The 20,854-nt window shown below is 40.9% G+C and overlaps 1 protein-coding gene across 1 annotated transcript; it reads left to right on the plus strand.

The window, feature by feature from the left end:
- Positions 1–730: 730 nt before the first annotated feature.
- On the plus strand, positions 731–20,596 carry LOC110507986 (NACHT, LRR and PYD domains-containing protein 12). Its single transcript, XM_090223875.1, has 12 exons — positions 731–1,059; positions 2,778–2,879; positions 3,224–3,407; positions 5,399–6,190; positions 6,389–6,422; positions 6,834–8,831; positions 10,316–10,486; positions 16,015–16,176; positions 18,856–19,029; positions 19,161–19,325; positions 19,463–19,509; positions 19,600–20,596. Exons 2-12 carry the CDS (start codon positions 2,847–2,849, stop codon positions 20,133–20,135), a joined length of 4,296 nt encoding a protein of 1,431 aa, XP_090080001.1. The 5' UTR covers positions 731–1,059; positions 2,778–2,846; the 3' UTR covers positions 20,136–20,596.
- Positions 20,597–20,854: the final 258 nt, after the last annotated feature.

The raw sequence follows: 20,854 nt of genomic DNA on the forward strand, positions 1-20,854 counted from the left end.
TCCTCCTACCATAATTCAAATGTGCTTCACTATGATGCTACACACTAATTCTATATAGCCTGTAGGCACAGACATCAGTTCAACGTTTTGATTTACATTTGGTTGAGTTGTCAATCAATGTGAAAAAAAAATAAAAAATGAACAATGTCATTGGATTTAGGTTCAAAGTTGCAGAAAAATGAAAAAATTCACTTACACTGATTACTTTTTATTTTTTTAATTCTGGGACATTGTTACATTGTGGGTTGCAACCAATGTGTACAAACCCTGGATTACAAACCCTGGATTACTGATGCTATGTATTGGCCATTGAGAGGTTTTGAAGCACTCCCTAGTAGGAGCAGTCCTCCATAGGAATGAATGAAATTCTACAGTATTTAGATTACATTTTTAGGGTAGTGGGGACAGTGACATTAGTCATCTCTAAAAATTATACTTTAAGGAAAATGTTTTTATATACAGTACCAGTCAACTTTGGACACTCCTACTCATTCAAGGGTTTTTCTTTATTTTAACTATTTTCTACATTGTATAATAATAAGATAGGAAATAACACATCAATATGTAGTGACCCAAAAAGTGTTAAATTAAAATGTATTTTTTTGTGTTACTATTTTCTTTTTTATTTAGCAAATATTTCTTACTTTTTAACTCTGCTTTGTTGGGAATGGGCTATACGCCTGTCGTACTCGGTGATTTCATTTCAACACACCCCTCCTATAAGTAATCTAGTGTGTATATGAATCATTGGAGGGAAACCGTCTGTTTAGGCCGGGAGACTAGGATTCAGATGGACGTTCGTTTTTGGCAAGGAAATGCAGTCTGTAAACCGCGCCCCTTTACTCTAAAATATTTTTTTCTTGTGCTTGTATTGCTTCCTGGAATTAAATGAACCCCGAAATGTGTACCACCGGTGAATTTAGCTGGATTGTCTCATACAAATCTTTATCATAATAGTTGACGAGTAAACATACATTGAAGGGATATGCAAAGCAAATTGACTTGGAAATAAAAGTACAGTACAAAGCCCGCTTTGGACGAGGACAATGGCCTATTCGGGTAAATTGCTTCTGCAGTCCTCGCTGCATTTTTTTCACTGTTCCTATATATATATATATTTTTTTAAAGTGAACTAGGTTACTTATTGTAAACGTTCGATTGTCTCGCAGGTGCGAACACCATTTATTCCATTCCTCTCCTTTGTAGTGAGACGAGTACTACTCATATGCTAGCGATCTGGACTACTTATTTGTCTAGAGAGAGCTAGATCCGGTTGTAGCGTGTGGTGGTGATTGCGCCGTACAGTTCAGTACAGTTTAGACGGAGTCTGAGTCTGACGCACACTGTGGTATTTCACCCAATAGATATGGTTGTTGATCAAAATTGGATTTGTTTTCAATTTCTTTGTGGATCTGTGTAATCTGAGGGAAATATGTGTTTCTATGGCCATACATTTGGCAGGAGGTTAGGAAGTGCAGCTCAGTTTCCACCTCATTTTGTGGGCAATGTGCACATAGCCTGTCTTCTCTTGAGAGCCAGGTCTGCATACGGTGGCCTTTCTCACTGAGTCTGTACATTGTAAAAGCTTTCCTTAATTTTGGGTCAGTCACAGTGGCCAGGTATTCTGCCTCTGTGTACTCTCTGTTCAGGGTCAAATAGCATTCTAGTTTGCTCTTTTTTTTGTTAATTCTTTCCAATGTATCAAGTAAGTATCTTTTTGTTTTCTCATGATTTGGTTGGATCTCTCTCTAATGAAACCAGTCTGTAGGAAATTGAGTTACAAAACCATGATGCATTGGCAAAAATCAACTATTATTCTGACACTTGGCTAAGTGTCTTATTGAATATTATTTTGTACGTTTTCACCCTAAATAAAATGTTACTTTATTTTCATTTAACACAAAAAATGTTTGTGGTAGTTTGTCCATAAATCATTAAAATACTAGTTGAATTTTGACACTTTTTCAAGTTTCTGTAAAAACGTATTCACCCATGATGCATAATCCCCAGGAGTAGTCCTTAGATGAGCACAAGTTAAAGCTACAATATGTAACTTTTTGGGATTCCTGACCAAATTCACATAGAAATGTGAGTTATAGATCTTTCATTCCAGTTGAAAGCAAATCTAAGAAGTGGTAGATCTGTTCTATGTGTATTATTTCTATGTTTCCTTTTTGTGTTCAAACAGCTGAATATACAATATTTTTGGTTATAGAAGGATATTTCAGTGGTTTAGATGATACAATCATTCACTACACAATAACTGCTTGTTTTGTCACAAACTAAAAGTAGGTGAACTATTAGAATTTTAGCAACCATGAAATGGTGTTGTGATTTCTGCATAGTGCATCTTTACGTTCATTTATTCACTTAAATGCCATCAGCATGAGGTTCCTATTCTCAAACACCCCCTTAACCCTACTTGGCATTCTCAATACTAAAACTCTGAAATTGGGAAATTATTTTTATTTTCAATGTTACGTTTAACTCAAGCCTTTTCATAAGGGCAGCAATGTAAAATAATATATTAGAAATGTATTTGTTTTTACTTTTTTGGACTATGAAACTGTAGATGATGATTTTGTGGTAAAATATATCTGATTAAAAAAACATAATGAAATAGATGTGTACAGATCCTAATCTCAGTGATCCAAGAGGAAATCACATGAAAAATGACATGAGAATGACCCATATAAGCTACAGACGAGAGACTGCATGCGAGTTGTTTTCCCGAGCATAATGAACATTCCATTGCATGGTACTGTTGATTCCCCCAGCCTCTATGAAATAGACAAGAGGGGGAAACTGGTCGCAGCCTGTAAGAACACCTTTTGGAGAAGGACACCATGGACAGGAAAAAGAGACGCACCATGGCAAAGGTCAGTCAATGGCTCTCTGTAAATCTAAGGTTAATGGAACATTTCATTTATTCTCTTAATTGTATGTGTATTGCTTATTTCCTGTATTTACAATGTAACTTTGTAAAGCATTACATAAGCCCATATTACCACTTATATTGATGATTAAACATGTTATATCTGTCAATGAAATCTGCAATTCTCAACAAGTGTCATATAAACAATGATGTCGTCAGTCATCCCTTTTCTAAAATATTCAGTATATTTGGCTAAAAAGCATAACTTCTTTCTAACAACTTTTCAAGCGATACCAATAACTTTACCAATGACATTTTGTGTAGTCTTATTCACTATTATTGTTGCAGAACCCTGAGTGGAAGAAGAATCTTGGCACCAAGCCATGTATTAGAAAGATGTTTGGCAGGTCTTGTCCCCCATCAGCATCCTGTCCCCAGTGTAGGGAGAGCCCTAAGAGTTCCCCCGCCATTGACACGCCTGGACAGATACCACAACAACACAACGACCTACCCTCAAGCAACAGGAAAAGGAGTAAGCCATTTAAAATGAAAACTTGTTAGGGTTAGGTGTCCCGTCAACGGGAGAGTTGTTGTAAATCATGCAGCGCCTTGTGTCATGATCACGCATTTTAGAGAAACAACAAATGTCGGTACATATTATATTGGCTGAAAGATTACATTCTTGTTAATATAACTGCACTGTCCACTTTACAGTAGCTATTACTGCGGAAAAAAATGCCATGCTATTGTTTGAGGAGAGCGCCTAACAACAAAACACTTTTTTTTACCGCGATAGGTTTGATAAATTCTCCTCTGAAGATGAAATGTGTACTTAGTCTGAAATCTTGCTCTGATTTATCAAATCAAATCAAATTTTATTTGTCACATACACATGGTTAGCAGATGTTAATGCGAGTGTAGCGAAATGCTTGTGCTTCTAGTTCCGACAATGCAGTAATAATCAACAAGTAATCTAGCTAACAATTCCAAAACTACTACCTCATACACACAAGTGTAAAGGGATAAAGAATATGTACATAAAGATATATGAATGAGTGATGGTACAGAGCGGCATAGGCAAGATACAGTAGATGGTATCGAGTACAGTATATACATATGAGATGAGTATGTAAACAAAGTGGCATAGTTAGTGGCTAGTGATACATGTATTACATAAAGATGCAGTAGATGATATAGAGTACAGAATATACATGTACATATGAGATGAATAATGTAGGGTATGTAAACATTATAATAGGTAGCATTGTTTAAAGTGGCTAGTGATATATTTTACATCATTTCCCATCAATTCCCATTATTAAAGTGGCTGGAGTTGAGTCAGTGTGTTGGCAGCAGCCACTCAATGTTAGTGGTGGCTGTTTAACAGTCTGATGGCCTTGAGATAGAAGATGTTTTTCAGTCTCTCGGTCCCAGCTTTGATGCACCTGTACTGACCTCTCCTTCTGGATGATAGCGGGGTGAACAGGCAGTGGCTCGGGTGGTTGTTGTCCTTCCCAGAGATAACATGAATTTGTTAGATAAAATCCTTTTTCATATCCCAAAAAGGTCCATATAGCATGCACAATTGATTTTGTATTTCCACTCGTTCAATTTTCAAAGAATCTGTGAAAATCTAACCCTAAACGTAGTTTAAACCGGTCAAATCACGTTCGTATTTATTCCTCAGAGATCCTAGAACGTAACTAGACTTCACTATCATTAGTATATCCTATAGGAAAAAAGAGCGACGCCTTCATGGCAGGCCGACTCTCACTTGATTGACTCTAGCTTTGTCAAATAAGTACAAATCGCAGTCAAACAGAGCTAGCTAGATAGCCAATGAGCTGGGCTTCACGGGAGTATCCAGAAACCCTGTATCTGTCGTAAAATGTAGCTGCTAACCTTTTGCAACAGTATGCCTTTTCCTTTTGGACAAAAATTATAAGAATATTCAGTTATGAAAACGGGTTGTTTTGTAAATGTTGAACTTATAATATGGCTACTAATACTGGAAAAGCTAAATCAAAGTCTAAGTATACAGATTTGACGATATTCTTGCAGAAAAATGTCATATGAATGCAAATGTCTCCTTCGCGATTCGCCCAAATGTTCCTGGGTGATTTCACACTAAATGTCATGTAGTTCGCTCATACTTCAAGTTATCCGTCTGAAACTCTTCATACGCACAATCGGAATTACAACCAGAGTGATGGCTAGAACTGGGACCTTTGTTGCATTTCAAAGGTGGTGGTAGAAAAAAAAACTTTTTTCCTTTGTATTTTCTTCTACCAGATCTATTGTGTTATATTATCCTACATTCAATTCACATTTCCACAAACTTCAAAGTGTTTCCTTTCAAATGGTATCAAGAATATGCATATCATTGCTTCAGGGCCGGAGCTACAGGCAGTTAGATTTGGTTATGTCATTTTAGGTGAAAATTGAAACAAAGGGGGCTATCCCTAAGTCAGAGTTTTTGTAAGTGACAAGTATGTAGTATCCAACTCTCTTTCCTCTCTCTAGGTCTAGGAGATCAACCTACCACGGAGCAGACACAAGCTTCACTCCCATCCTCTTCCTTTTCATCAAACTGCCAGCCTCTCCATTCTTCCGTTACACCACGGCAACCCCCCTTTCCACATCTTACTCATCCTCACCTTTCCTCTCTGTCATCCTCTGTTTCACCACACGTCTCCACCCCCCATCCTCTTTCACTGGGCCCTCCTCTCCCGTCATCCATTCCACCAGTCTCCTCCTCCCCATCCTCGGTTTCACTGGGCCCTCCTCTCCCGTCATCCATTCCACCAGTCTCCTCCTCCCCATCCTCGGTTTCACTGGGCCCTCCTCTCCCGTCATCCATTCCACCAGTCTCCTCCTCCCCATCCTCGGTTTCACTGGGCCCTCCTCTCCCGTCATCCATTCCACCAGTCTCCTCCTCCCCATCCTCGGTTTCACTGGGCCCTCCTCTCCCGTCATCCATTCCACCAGTCTCCTCCTCCCCATCCTCGGTTTCACTGGGCCCTCCTCTCCCGTCATCCATTCCACCAGTCTCCTCCTCCCCATCCTCGGTTTCACTGGGCCCTCCTCTCCCGTCATCCATTCCACCAGTCTCCTCCTCCCCATCCTCGGTTTCACTGGGCCCTCCTCTCCCGTCATCCATTCCACCAGTCTCCTCCTCCCCATCCCTCATGTTAGCAGCACATGCTTTTGGACATTCCTACACAGCCCAGTCTGGAGGCACTAATGTTGCACCACAACTCAACAACAACTATATTTTGGGCTCTGTTAATATTAACGTGTCATCTCAACAGAGCGGTAAGTGTATCTGTTATGATTCTAATCAGCATCTGAATACATTTAAAACAGTAACTTCATTTTATAATTACTCATGAATAACATTCGTTTCATTAGGTAGACCTTGTGCTTTGCTTATTTTTTTCTTCATATAGAATGTGCCACTCAAATTCCAAATGATTTGTATCCTAAGCAATGTTTATGTTTTGTATATTCCAGTGGACTTGTCAGCGGCTCCACAAAGCAGTGATCAAGGGTAAGACATACATTTTTCGAACACTATAGACTAGTGTATTATGCAAATGATTAGTGTACTTGCAGTAGCAGTCATAGTAGTAGTGGGTTTTTACAGTATCCTAAACTGGATCAAATGGACTCTGCATTTATCCTCACCATTTAATTTTAGCACCATAAACTGATTGTGTTTCTGTCCTGTTTCTACAGTAAGTGAAGGGTGGCCTGACAGCCTGTACCTGGTGCACATCCAAGTTACAGCAAAGCAGACACATAGAAGACTTCCTACTTCCTACTGCTAAGTAGATATCATGTGGTGATTTGGCAATGTGATTATTTCACTTGTGTGCTTTTCAACTGGTGGTCATCATCACATACCTTACCTTTTTTTTAATCTGTGTGTTTTGTGTCCCTGTAACTTTGTCCTTGCAGAGGATGCTCTCATACAGAGAGTCAAAGAGAAGCATAAAGCCAGACTGAAAAGCCGCTGTAAGCACCTGTTTGAAGGCAACGCCAGAAATGAAACTCTTCTCAACAATATTTACACAAAACTCTACATCACAGCAGGAGAGACCGAAGGGCTCTGTAACAAACATGAGGTGTTGCAGATTGAGACAGCATCCCGAACATGCACATCAGAAGACACTCCTGTCAACTGCAACGACATCTTTAAACCTTTACCTGGACAGGACAGAATAATCACAACTGTGATGACCAAGGGCATTGCTGGGATCGGAAAAACAGTCACAGTCCAGAAGTTCATCCTTGACTGGGCAGAAGGAAAAGCCAATTCGCATCTGGATTTCATATTTCTGCTTCCTTTCCGGGATTTGAATTTGGTCGAAAAACAGTTCAGTCTTCATGGCCTTCTGTGTAGCTTCCACAATGAACTTAGAGAAATAGATGCAAAGAAAATTGCAGGTTGTCAAGTTCTGTTCATTTTCGATGGTCTGGATGAAAGCCAACTTCCACTGGATTTCAATCGAAACAAGATATTGTTTGACATGACAGAAGAAGCGCCCATTGATGTGCTTTTGACAAATCTCATTAAGGGGAATCTGCTACCCAGTGCTCGCCTCTGGATAACCTCCCGACCAGCAGCAGCCAATCAGATCCCCAGGAAGAACATAACACAGATGACAGAAGTGCGTGGGTTCAATGACTCACAGAAGGAGGAGTACTTCAGGAAGAGATTCTGTTGGGATGCGAACCTGGGCAACCGAATCATCTCCCACATAAAGACAAAAAGGAGCCTCAACATCATGTGCCAGATTCCAGTCTTCTGCTGGATCACTGCTATGGTTCTAGGGGAGATGTTGACAAATGACTGCAAAGAAATCCCAAAAACAATTTCTGAGATGTACACACACTTCGTGCTCATTCAGACAAACCTGAAGAACCAGAAGTATCATAACAGCAATGAGACAGATGCGCGGAGGATCAAAGAATCAGATAAAGAGATCATTCTAAAGCTGGCCAAGCTAGCTTTTGAACACCTGAAGAAAAGCAATCTCATATTTTATGAGAAGGATCTGATAGAGTGTGGCCTTGACATCAATGTAGCTTCAGTGAAATCTGGATTGTGCACAGAAATCTTTAAACAAGAAGATGGGCTCTACTGCGAGAAAGTCTACTGCTTTGTGCATTTCACCATCCAGGAGTACTTTGCCGCTCTGTATTTACTCTACTGCTACACAACCGATAACCTTTGTGTGTTGGAGTCTTTCCTCCATAAGGGGTTTGTTGAGGAGGACCTGGAAGAAGGTTCTGCGGCTTTGTTTGGTGATAACGGCGACCATTCAGATGCTTCGCAGAGTGATGAGTCTGGAGAAAGTCTAGAGTCCACTATTGAAGAAAACTCAACTCTGGAGGAAGAGCCTGAGGAACACTCCGAGTCATTCAATGATGATGAGGCTGAAGAAGTGTCTGGCTCTGAGTCTTCAGAGCTGGTTCTACATGAAAAACCATCCTTCCATGTGTTACTGAAGAGTGCATTGCTCAATGCCTTGCAGAGTGTGAATGGACATCTGGACCTTATGCTCCGCTTCCTTCTTGGCCTTTCACTGGACTCCAATCAGAGACTCCTACAAGACCTACTGTCAGAGACGGAGAGCTATGCAGATAGTGTTGAAGAAACAAAGTTTTACATAAAGGAACAGCTGAGGTTGCACAACTCCCCCGAGAGATCCATTAACCTTGTATACTGTTTGGCTGAAATAAATGACAATACACTTACTGAAGAGGTTGAAGCGTACCTGAGGTCAGGAAATCGTGGAGGAACAAAGCTCTCACCTGCTAAATGCACAACTCTGGCTACTGTGCTGATGTCAAGGGAGATTCTGGATGAGTTTGACCTAAAGAAGTTCAACACTTGTGAGGAGGGACGAAAGAGGCTGATTCCACTTATCAAGTACTGCAGAAACGCTTTGTGAGTGTTAAGCTAATTATGCACATACAGAGTATTCAGACCCCTTGTCTTTTTCCACATTTTGTTACGTTACAGCCTTTATTCTAAAATTGATTGAATAGTTTTTTTGCCCTCAATCTACACACAATACCCCACAATTGCAATGCAAAAACAGGTTTATACATTTTTACAATTGTATTAAAAATAAATTTAGTACATTTGCATAAGTATTCAGACCCTTTGAAGCACATTGAGTCTTCTAGGGTATGACGCTACAAGCTTGGCACACCTATTTGGGGAGTTTCATTCTTCTCTGCACATCCTCTCAAGCTCTGTCAGGTTCCATGGGGAGCGTCGCTGCACAGCTATTTTCAGGTCTTTCCAGAGATGTTTGATCGGATTCAAGTCCGGGCTCTGGCTGGGCCACTCTAGGACATTCAGAGACTTGTCCTGAAGCCACTCCTGCGTTGTCTTGGCTGTGTGCTTTGGGTCGTTGTCCTGTTAGACTGGGGGCAAAGGTTCACCTTCCGAGATCCTGAGCGCTCTGGAGCAGGTTTTCATCAAGGATCTCTGTGTACTTTGCTCAGTTCATCTTTCCCTCGATTCTGACTAATCTCCCAGTCCCTGCTGCTGAAAAACCTCCCCACAGTATGATGCTGGCACCACCATGCTTCACCATAGAGATGGTGCCAGGTTTCCTCCAGGTGTGACGCTTGGCATTCAGGCCAAGGAGTTTAATCATGACCAGATAATCTTGTTTCTCATGGTCTGAGTCCTTTAAGTGCCTTTTGGCAAACTCCAAGTGGCTGTCATGTGCCTTTTACTAAGGAGTGGCTTCTGTCTGGCCACTCTACCATAAAGTCCTTATTGGTGGAGTGCTGCAAAGCTGGTTGTCCTTCTGGATGGTTCTCCCATCTCCATAGAGGAACTCTGGAGCTCTGCCAGAATGACCGTCGGGTTCTTGATCACGTCCCTTCTCCCCTGTTTATCCGCGTGGCCAGCTCTAGGAAGAGTCATGGTGGTTCTAACCTTCTTCCATTTAAGAATGATGGAGGCCACTGTTCTTGGGGACCTTCAATGCAACCGAAATGTTTTGTTTCCCTTCCCCAGATCTGTGCCTCGACACAATCCTGTCTCTGAGCTCTACGGACAATTCCTTCGACCTCAGTTTGGTTTTTGCTCTGACATGCACTGTCAACTGTGTGACCTTATATAGACAGGTGTGTGCCTGTAACCCTAACCCTGAGCTCATTTTCGAGTCTCATAGCAAAGGGTCTGAATACTTGTGTAAATAAAGGTATCTGTTTTTTCAAATATTTTTATACCTGTTTTCTCTTTGTCATTATGGGGTGTTGTGTGTAGATTGATGAGGAAAAATGTATTTCATCCATTTTAAAATAAGGCTGAAACGTAACTAAAAGGGAAGGTGTCTTAATACTTTCCGAATGCACTGTACCTACACATTTGTAGAGGTTAGTTTAATTGTATTTACTCTGTTGTTGTAGACTTGCTGGCTGTAACCTCACAGAGAGGTCTTGGGGAGTAGTGGCCTCAGCTATAAAGTCAACAAACTTACTGCGAAAGCTGGACCTGAGTTACAATGACTTGCAGCACTCTCGTATGGATCTGCTCTGTGATGGGTTGTGTAGTCAAAGCTGTAAACTGAGGATCTTGAGGTGAGCAAATTTTGTTTGTTTGTGCCACATTTAGGTGTAATTACAGTATGTGTGTAGACTACCTCAGGCAGCGTGGGTAAACCAATATTCATCATCACATTTGCAGACTATTCCTTTTTCATATATTTTATAAACAAACATCAACTACATCACACCTGTCCAGATCCACTAGCACACACCTCCATATCCAGCGCCCACATCACTTTGTTTCTCTCCGTAGCCTACACACTTCCAATTTTTACATAATTTTACCTGTTCGTTAACGACTGAGAATTGGTTGATTTCCAGTTAAGTATACCTTTTTTAAATGTATTTATTTTTTCCCCCAATTACGTGCTATCCAATTGTTAGTAATTATTGTCTTGTCGCATCGCTACAACTCCCGTACGGGCTCGGGAGAGACGAAGGTCGAAAGCCATGCATCCTTCAAAACACAACCCAACCAAGCCGCACTGCTTCTTAACACAGCGCGCATCCAACCCGGAAGCCACCCTGTGTCGGAGGAAACACTGTGCACCTGGCGACCTTGGTTAGCGTACACGGGACCCGGCCTGCCACAGGGTGCGCGATGAGACAAGGATTTTCCTACCGGCCAAACCCGCCTGGGGCGCAAACCCAGAGTCTCTCGTGGCACAGCTAGCGCTGCGATGCAGTGCATTAGGCCACTGCGCCACCTGGGAGGCCCTAAGTATACTATTTTTTTTAAAGATGATGAGAAGTATCGTCCAACCCATTGGTTCTCACTGCACCCTTGGGAAAATGTTGCCCTTTTACACTGAACAAAAATATAAACTCAGCATGGTCCTGTAGTTTCATGAGCTGAAATAAAAGATCCCCAAAATGTTCCATACGCACAAAAAGCTTATTTCTCTCATTCTGTGCACAAATTTGATTGTTAAGTTCTCTACCAAAAGCCACCTCCAATGTGGTTTTAGATAATTTGGCAGTACGTCCAACCGGCCTCACAACCACAGACCATGTGAAACCACTCCAGACCAGGACCTTCACATCCGGCCTCTTCACCTGCGGGATAGTCTGAGACCAGCCACCCGGACAGCTGATGAAACTGGGTTTGCACAACCAAATAATTTCTGAAGAAACTGTCAAACCGTCTCAGGGAAGCTCATCTGCAAGCTCGTTGTCATCACCAGGGTCTTGACCAGACTGCAGGTTGGGTGTTGTAACCAACTTCAGTAGGCAAATGCTCACCTTCGTTGGCCACTGGCACGCTGGATAAGTGTGCTCTTCACGGATAAATCTTGGTTTCAACTGTACCGGGCAGATGGCAGGCAGCGTGTATTGCGTCATGGGTAGGCATAACCTACGGACAACAAACACAATTGCATTTTATTGATGGCAATTTGAATGCACACAGATACTGTGACGAGAACCTGAGGCCCATTCTCGTGTCATTCATCTACCGCCATCACCGGGGATATTTATGATGATTTTTAATTTAACTAGGCAAGTCAGGAAATAACATTCTTATTTACAATGATGGCCTACCAAAAGGCCTCCTGTGGGGACGGGGGATAAAAATAATATATACAGTTGAAGTCGGAAGTTTACATACACTTAGGTTGGAGTCATTAAAACTAATTTTTCAAAAACTCCACAAATTTCTGGTTAACAAACTATAGTTTTGGCAAGTCGGTTAGGACATCTACTTTAATTGATAATTTTTCCAACAACTGTTTACAGACAGATTATCTCAATTCCAGTGGGTCAGAAGTTTACATACACTGAGTTGACTGTGCCTTTAAACTGCTTAGAAAATTCCACAAAATAAGGTCATGGCTTTAGAAGCTTCTGATAGGCTAATTGACATCATTTCAGTCAATTGGTGGTGTACCTGTGGATGTATTTCAAGGCCTACCTTCAAATTCAGTGCCTCTTTGCTTGACATTTTGGAAAAATTTAAAATAAATCAGCCAAGACCTCAGAAATAAAATTGTTGACCTCCAGAAGTCTGGTTCATCCTTGGGAGCAATTTCCAAGCGCCTGAAGGTACCACGTTCATCTGTACAAACAATGGTACGCAAGTATAAACACCGTGGGACCAAGCAGCCGTCATACCGCTCAGGAAGGAGACGTGTTCTGTCTCCTAGAGATGAACGTACTTTGGTGCGAAAAGTGCAAATCAATCCCAGAACAACATCAAAGGATCTTGTGAAGATGCTGGAGGAGACTGGTATCTATCTATATCTACAGTAAAACGAGTCCTATAGCAACATAACCTGAAAAGCCGCTCAACAAGGAAGAGGCCACTGCTCCAAAACTGCCATTAAAAAAAGCCAGATTACGGTTTGCAACTGCAAATCTGCAACTGCAAAGATCATGCATTTTGGAGAAATGTCCTCTGGTCTGATGAAACAAAAATAGAACTGCTTGGCCATAATGACCATTTATGTTTGGAGGGAAAAGGGGAGGCTTGCAAGACAGAACACCATCTCTACCGTGAAGCACGGGGGTGGGAGCATCATGTTGTGGGGGGGCTTTGCTGCAGGAGGGACTGGTGCACTCCACAAAATAGATGGCATCGTGAGGCAGGACAATTATGTGGATATATTGAAGCAACATCTCAAGACATCAGTCGGGAAGTTAAAGCTTGGTCGCAAATGGGTCTTCCAAATGGAAAATGACCCCAAGCATACTTCCAAAGTTGTGGCAAAATGGCTTCAGGACAACAAAGTCAAGGTATTGGAGTGGCCATCACAAAACCCTGACCTCAATCCTATAGAAAATTTGTGGGCAGAACTGAAAAAAAACGTATGTCCGAGCAAGGAGGCCTACAACCCTGACTCAGTTACACCAGCTCTGTCAGGAGGAATGGGCCAAAATTCACCCAACTTATTGTGGGTAGCTTGTGGAAGGCTACCCAAAACGTTTAACTTGGGTCAAACAATTTTAAAGGTAATGCTACCAAATACTAATTGAGTGTATGTTAACTTCTGACCCACTGGGAATGTGATGAAATAAATAAAAGCCAAAATAAATAATTCTCTATTTTCTGACATTTCACATTCTTAAAATAAAGTGGTGATCCTTTATTTATTTTTACTATGATTAAATGTCAGGAATTGTGAAACTGAGTTTAAATGTATTTGTCTAAGGTGTATGTAAACTTCTGACTTTAACTGTGTGTATGTATGTGTATATATATATACACACACACACAGTGGGGCAAAAAAGTATTTAGTCAGCCACCAATTGTGCAAGTTCTCCCACTTAAGATGAGAGGCCTGTAATTTTCATCATAGGTACACTTCAACTATGACAGACAAAATGAGAAAATATTTTCCAGAAAATCACTTTGAATTTATTTGCAAATTATGGTGGAAAATAAGTATTTGGTCAATAACAAAAGTGTATCTCAATACTTTGTTATATACCATTTGTCGGCAATGACAGAGGTCAAATGTTTTCTGTAAGTCTTCAAGGTTTTCACACACTGTTGCTGGTATTTTGGCCCATTCCTCCATGCAGATCTCCTCTAGAGCAGTGATGTTTTGGGGCGGTTGCTGGGCAATACGGACTTTCAACTCCCTCCAAAGATTTTCTATGGGGTTGAGATCTGGAGACTGGCTAGGCCACTCCGGGACCTTGAAATGCTTCTTACGAAGCCACTCGAAGCCACTCCTTCGTGTTTGGGATCATTGTCATGCTGAAAGACGAAGCCACGTTTCATCATCAATGCCCTTGCTGATGGAAGGAGGTTTTCACTCAAAATCTCACGATACATGGCTCCATTCATTCTTTCCTTTTCACGGATCAGTCGTCCTGGTCCCTTTGCAGAAAAACAGCCCCAAAGCATGATGTTTCCACCCGCATGCTTCACAGTAGGTATGGTGTTCTTTGGATGCAACTCAGCATTCTTTGTCCTCCAAACACGACGAGTTGAGTTTTTATCAAAAAGTTATATTTTGGTTTCATCTGACCATATGACATCCTCCAAATATTCTTCTGGATAAAAAATGCTCTCTAGCTTTGTTACTTTGGTCCCAGCTCTCTGCAGGTCATTCACTAGGTCCACCCGTATGGTTCTGGGATTTTTGCTCACTGTTCTTGTGATCATTTTGACCCCACGGGGTGAGATCTTGCGTGGAGCCCCAGATCGAGGGAGATTATCAGTGGTCTTGTATGTCTTCCATTTCCTAATAATTGCTCCCACAGTTGATTTCTTCAAACCAAGCTGCTTACCTATTGCAGATTCAGTCTTCCCAGCCTGGTGCAGGTCTACAATTTTGTTTCTGGTGTCCTTTGACAGCTCTTTGGTCTTGGCCATAGTGGAGTTTGGAGTGTGACTGTTTGAGGTTGTGGACAGGTGTCTTTTATACTGATAACAAGTTCAAACAGGTGCCATTAATACAGGTAACGAGTGGAGGACAGAGGAGCCTCTTAAAGAAGAAGTTACAGGTATGTGAGAGCCAGAAATCTTGCTTGTTTGTAGGTGACCAAATACTTATTTTCCACCATAATTTGCAAATAAATTGATTAAAAATCCTACAATGTGATTTTCTGGATTTTTTTTCTCATTTTGTCGGTCATAGTTGAAGTGTACCTATGATGAAAATTACAGGCCTCTCATCTTTTTAAGTGGGAGAACTTGCACAATTGGTGGCTGACTAAATACTTTTTTGCCCCACTGTGTGTGTGTGTGTGTGTGTATATTTATATTATATAGGACAAAACACACATGACAAGATAGACAACACTACATAAAGCGAGACCTAAGACAACATAGCAAGGCAGCAACACACAACAGCATGGTAGCAGCACAAAACATGGTACAGACAACAGCACAAAGGGCAAGAAGGTAGAGACAACAATACATCACGGAAAGCAGCCATAACTGTCAGTAAGCATGTCTTTGAATGAACAGGTTGAGATAAAGTTGTCCAGTTCAAGTGTTTGTTTCAGCTCGGGATATGACCGATGCTCTTCGCTGGTGCCAATAAGACAGGCTATACTGTTCTCTCAATTAAGTAGATCATTTGTATAACTAAAGTATTTGTCTTCCCTTTACAGCAATAGTTTGGAAAGCAAATATCTATGGTTTCCCGCAATTGTTTTTTAAAATATTGCAGTAGGGGTGGCAGGTAGCCTAGTGGTTAGAGCGTTGGACTAGTAACCCAAAGATTGCTAGCTCGAATCCCCGACTTGACAAGGTAAAAAATCTGTCGTTCTGCACTGAACAAAGCAGTGAACCCACTGTTCCTAGGCTGTCATTGTAAATAGGAGTTTGTTCTTAACTGACTTGACTAGTTAAATAAAAGTATGCCTAGCTGGGCCTCTACTTTTCACTGACAGTCGCAACTCAACCATCTATTTGGTATTTTCAGCATGCACTGCCCAAATTCGCCCTTCTGATTTGTGGGCAATGCGATTTAAAACAATCCACAGCTTATTGTTTTCCCTAAACTAATGAAATTATGCTTTCTGGTCTATTTTGAATGATTTTTTTATTTCTGTATAGACAGTAGGAGGCTATGACTATTAACCATAATTCTGTATATTTTTTTCCTAAGGCTAAATCAATGCAATCTAACAATGGAATGTTGTTCAGCTTTGGAGTCTGCTCTTGGCTCAACCTCATCACACCTGAGAGAGCTGGACCTGGGTGGCAATGATTTACAAGATTCGGGTGTGAAACTGCTCTCTGCTGGACTACAGAAATTGGAGACTTTGATGTATGTGCATTTTTTTTGTTCAGAAAGAGAAGCGTGTTCTGTAGTAAAGAAAAGCTAGAGACCTTTGACCTCTTCTGGAATGATTGACTAAAGCAGGAAACACACCATGCTCTCACTGCCGATAGGTACTTATCACAGTGGGAGGCCGTTCCTTTTCTCTTGCTAGAACAAAAGCGGTAACTGCAGCATGCCGACCCGGTAGTGACGAACCTACCATTCTACTTGTAGAATCGCAATGTTCGTCAGTGGCCAACAACGTGACTTTGAGTCAATCAGAGAGCATGAACCCCCACGTGGGGGAGCCAACAAAAACAGAAAATAAATTGGTAATTTTCTCGTGGAGGAGGTCGAAGAGTGAGGGAGTTTTTTATATATATATATATTTGTAATAATGACAATTACAACCATACTGAATGAACACTTTTGTATTAACTTAATATAATACATCAATAAAATCAATTTAGTCTCAAATAAATAATGAAACTTTACATTTGGTTTAAATAATGCAAAAACAGTGTTGGAGGAGAAAGTAAAAGTGCAATTGTGCCATGTAAAAAGCTGACGTTTAAGTTCCTTTCTCAGAACATGAGAACATATGAAAGCTGGTGGTTCCTTTTAAAATGAGTCTTCAATATTCCCAGTTAATTCATTTTAGGTTGTAGTTACTATAGGAATTATGACACGTCGACTATTTCTCTCTATACCATTTGTATTTCATATACCTTTGACTATTGGATGTTCTTATAGGCACTTTAGTTTTGCCAGCCTAATGTCGGGAGTCGATAGGTGTGAAGTCATAAACAACGCTGTGCTTCAAGCATTGCTAAGAGCTACTGGCAAACGCCGTAAAGTGCTGTTTGAATGAATGCTTACGAGCCTACTGCTGCCTACCACCGCTCAGACTGCTATATCAAATCATAGACATAATTATAATAAACACAGAGAAATACGAGCCTTTGGTCATTAATATGGTCAAATCCAGAAACTATCATTTAGAAAACAAAACATTTATTCTTTCAGTGAAATACGGAACCGTTCCGTATTTCATCGAACGAGTGGCAACCCTAAATCTAAATATTGTTGTTACATTGCACAACCTGCAATGTCATAATTATGTAAAATTCTGGCAAATTTAATTAGTCTTTGTTAGGAAGAAATGGTCTTCACACAGTTTGCAAAGAGCCAGGCGGCACAAACTGCTGCATATACCCTGACTCTGCTTGCACTGAACGTAAGAGAAGTGACACAATTTTCCTATTTTGCCTGCTAACATGAATTTCTTAACTAAATATGCAGGTTTAAAAATATATACTTCTGTGTATTGATTTTAAGAAAGGCATTGATGTTTATGGTTAGGGACAGGGTGCTTTTTTCCCCGCGAATGTGCTTTTGTTAAATCACCAGTTTGGCGAAATTGAAGTAGGCTGTGATTCGATGATAAATTAACAGGCAACGCATTGATTATTTGCAACGCAGGATTGCAACGATTATGTGAAGATAGTTTTTTTTTTTTAATAGGTTTAACGCTAGCTAGCAACTTACCTCGCATGCAGTCTCCTCGTGGATTGCAATGTAATTAGCCATAATCAGCGACCAAAAATGCTGATTACCAATTGTTATAAAAATTTGAAATCGGCCCTAATTAATTGGTCGACCTCTAGCCCATGTCCCTACAAATTGAGGCGAAAAGGCCTTGTGGGCGTGTTTTGTGGTCATTTAGCTAGACATTTTTGCTAAACCTGTCAAGTCTGCCTTCCCTTCACATTTGTCACTGTCAATCGGGAATGATAATTATTCAAGTTTTACTGATGACACGTCCATGCAGCATCTGCATACCAACTATTTGACTTCAATCAGTTTATGGGGGTGTGCATTTAGATTTTCTTGAGTTATACAGTGTTTTTGAATGATGTACAGTGACCAGATTTTTGCGCAGATGGTGTTTACAAACCATAGCATAGTTTGTGTTTATTTTGCATAATGTTGAGTTTCGGCCACATGGGAGGAAAAATGTGTTTTTTGTCTTACAATAACATACATTAATACTATTATACTCAGTTCTGTTATGATTATGCGATTTTGCAGACATTGATTCAGCTTTGATCTAACCATTCACCAGAGTAGTAGAGCAGAGAATGTGTGTAAAGTAGAGCATAAACAGAAGCTCCAAATGTGATCCGCACATCCCAACGTTTCGGGATCTTTAGCCTGGAGAACAAAATATCTGAAAAGTCGAATAAGCAGCCACTCTTTTAAGGACACTACCTTGAAACACCTGAAATGACAGGCTGGGTTTACACAGGCAACCCAATTCAGATCCTTTGACAATAATTGGGCAAAAGATCAGAATTTGGCTGCCTGTGTAAACCCAGCCTTAGTACTGGTTCTTACCTTATCAACCACGCCAACGAGGCCCAATCATAATACAGGAAGTTGCACACGTGACATTCGAACGGGCTAGTCACAACAAAAAGGCTGATTTTTACACCATCAGACAGCGTTCTACAAAGTACGTTTTACGCTCGTGGATTTCTATTCCTCTGCTACTACGATGTAACTGGCATTTGGTGCTCGTTGCAGGTAGAAATGTTAAAGGTTTAACCTTGTAACTACACCTTAAACAATCTCACAAATATTGTGGTATTTAATATTTAAGATTTCTCTGAACTCTTCCTGCAGGATGTCATCCTGTGGCATCACAGAGGAAGGCTGTGCTTCTTTGGCTTCAGCTCTACGTTCAAACCCCTCATACCTGAGAACGCTAGTACTCTGTGACAATAACCTGCACAATTCAGGAGTGAAGCTGCTCTCTGCTGGACTGGGGAGTAAACATTGTGAACTGGAGACACTGAGGTAGTTATGAGATTATGAAATTGTCATACACAGCCCATTTCAATAGATAGCCCATTTAATTAATTAACCATGTACATATATGAAATGAGTAGTTAGAAGTCTTTTAAAATAGTGATGTCTTCCTTTTGCAGGCTTTCTGGCTGTCTTGTCTCAATGGAAGGATGTGCTTCTCTGGCTTCAGCTCTGAGGTCAAACCCCTCACACCTGCGAGAGCTGGATCTGAGCTACAATCACCCAGGAGACAGAGGAGTGAGACTGCTCTCTGATGTACTGGGCGATCCACTCTTCATACTAAAGTAAATCAAGTAACTTGAAAGTGCTCCTTAGTCCAAAACTAGGCTTAACCTGTGTCTGAATAACTATTCAGTGCCGGTTTCACTGAGTTACAAGTCTTGTTTCTGTCACTAAATCACTGTTCCTCTGCTTCCCTTAGTGTGGAACACAATGAAGAGTGCTACTTAAAACCAGGCCTGAAGAAGTGTATGTTTTTCATCGTTAACTTCTCTAGTCTCCTAAATGCATAAATTAATCTTGGCATGTGTACCGATTCCTAACCTCTATTTATTGCAGATGCCTGTGCGCTCACACTGGACCCTAACACAGCACACAAAACGCTCTCTCTGTCTAACAACGGAAGAACTGTGACATGGGAGGATGATGATCATCTATGTTTGCCTCACACAGAAAGATTTAATGACTGTCCTCAGGTGCTGTGTAGAGAGGGTCTGACTGGGTGCTGTTACTGGGAGGCAGAGTGTAGTGGGAAAGGGTTTCATGTAGGTGTGGCATATAAACACATGAGCAGGGTTGGAAAAGGGCATAACTGTTTGCTTGGTTACAATGACAAATCCTGGAGCCTAAGACTCCTCAAACATGGTTTCCTCAAACTCTCTGTCTGGCACAAAAATGAGCACACGGTCATACCTGCCCCCTCTTCCAGCACTGACAGAGTTGGGGTGTATCTGAACTCCTCACAAGGCATTCTGTCCTTCTACCTAGTCTACTCTGACACTCTGACCCACCTCCACACATTCCAGTCCACCTTCACTGAACCACTTTATCCAGCATTTTCAGTCAATGACTATTCATCAGTGTCCCTGTGTTAGGTCTTAAATTGGCCTAGAGAAAAGGATTGTTGAATGTTTACTAATAAACTGCTGTACTTCTGAGTCCATGATAGAGATGGAGTCTAGACCATATCCAGTTGACCAATACATGGAAATACTCAATTCATATTATCCATAATTGTTTGAACTCTTTCCCCCCAGTACATTGCAAAATTACAAACATTTCAACGTTTTTGAAAGAACCTGGATTCCCAATCTGAGGTCCTACTGTATATGAACTGCATACTTATTCAATATAGTGGTTGAATGTTTGACCTATTCTGTATGATATGTTGCGTTCAGCTACAAGGGGAGCTTCTCCTTAGCTTTTTTTCTGTACATTGTTCTCGGGGTTCGGGGTGTTTTTATTTGAGTAATAATGGAAATACATTTTATCAAACTATTACATGTACAATATGTATGATTGTGGTGTTGTGTATTATAAAAAATGTTCAAATGTGTTTTTATATGAAGGATTTCTTAAACTCCTAACCCCAACACGTTTTATACTTTCATCCCACCAATCCATCCACACTCTCAACCCTGAAGGATGGACCATTAGGAATATACACTCGCCCTCAGGGCAGGAGAGAGAGGGAGAAGAGTGTCAGGCTGTGCTCATAAGATCTTTTCAGAGCTGATGTGACTGGTCAAAAGACCAATTTTGTGAGATTTTTTTTGTCAGAATTAGGCTGCCTGTCTGAACACTGCCTAAGATG

This window comes from Oncorhynchus mykiss, chromosome 27 (genome assembly GCF_057628025.1).
Source record: "Oncorhynchus mykiss isolate SJ-2025 chromosome 27, ASM5762802v1, whole genome shotgun sequence".
Lineage (NCBI taxonomy): Eukaryota > Metazoa > Chordata > Actinopteri > Salmoniformes > Salmonidae > Oncorhynchus > Oncorhynchus mykiss.

Coding starts and splice junctions, on each gene's coding strand:
- LOC110507986 (XM_090223875.1), top strand. CDS start 2,847: ATGGACAGGAAAAAGAGACGCACCATGGCAAAG. Junction 2,880..3,223: donor AGAGACGCACCATGGCAAAG/GTCAGTCAATGG, acceptor TTATTGTTGCAG/AACCCTGAGTGGAAGAAGAA. Junction 19,030..19,160: donor TGTGAACTGGAGACACTGAG/GTAGTTATGAGA, acceptor TTCCTTTTGCAG/GCTTTCTGGCTGTCTTGTCT.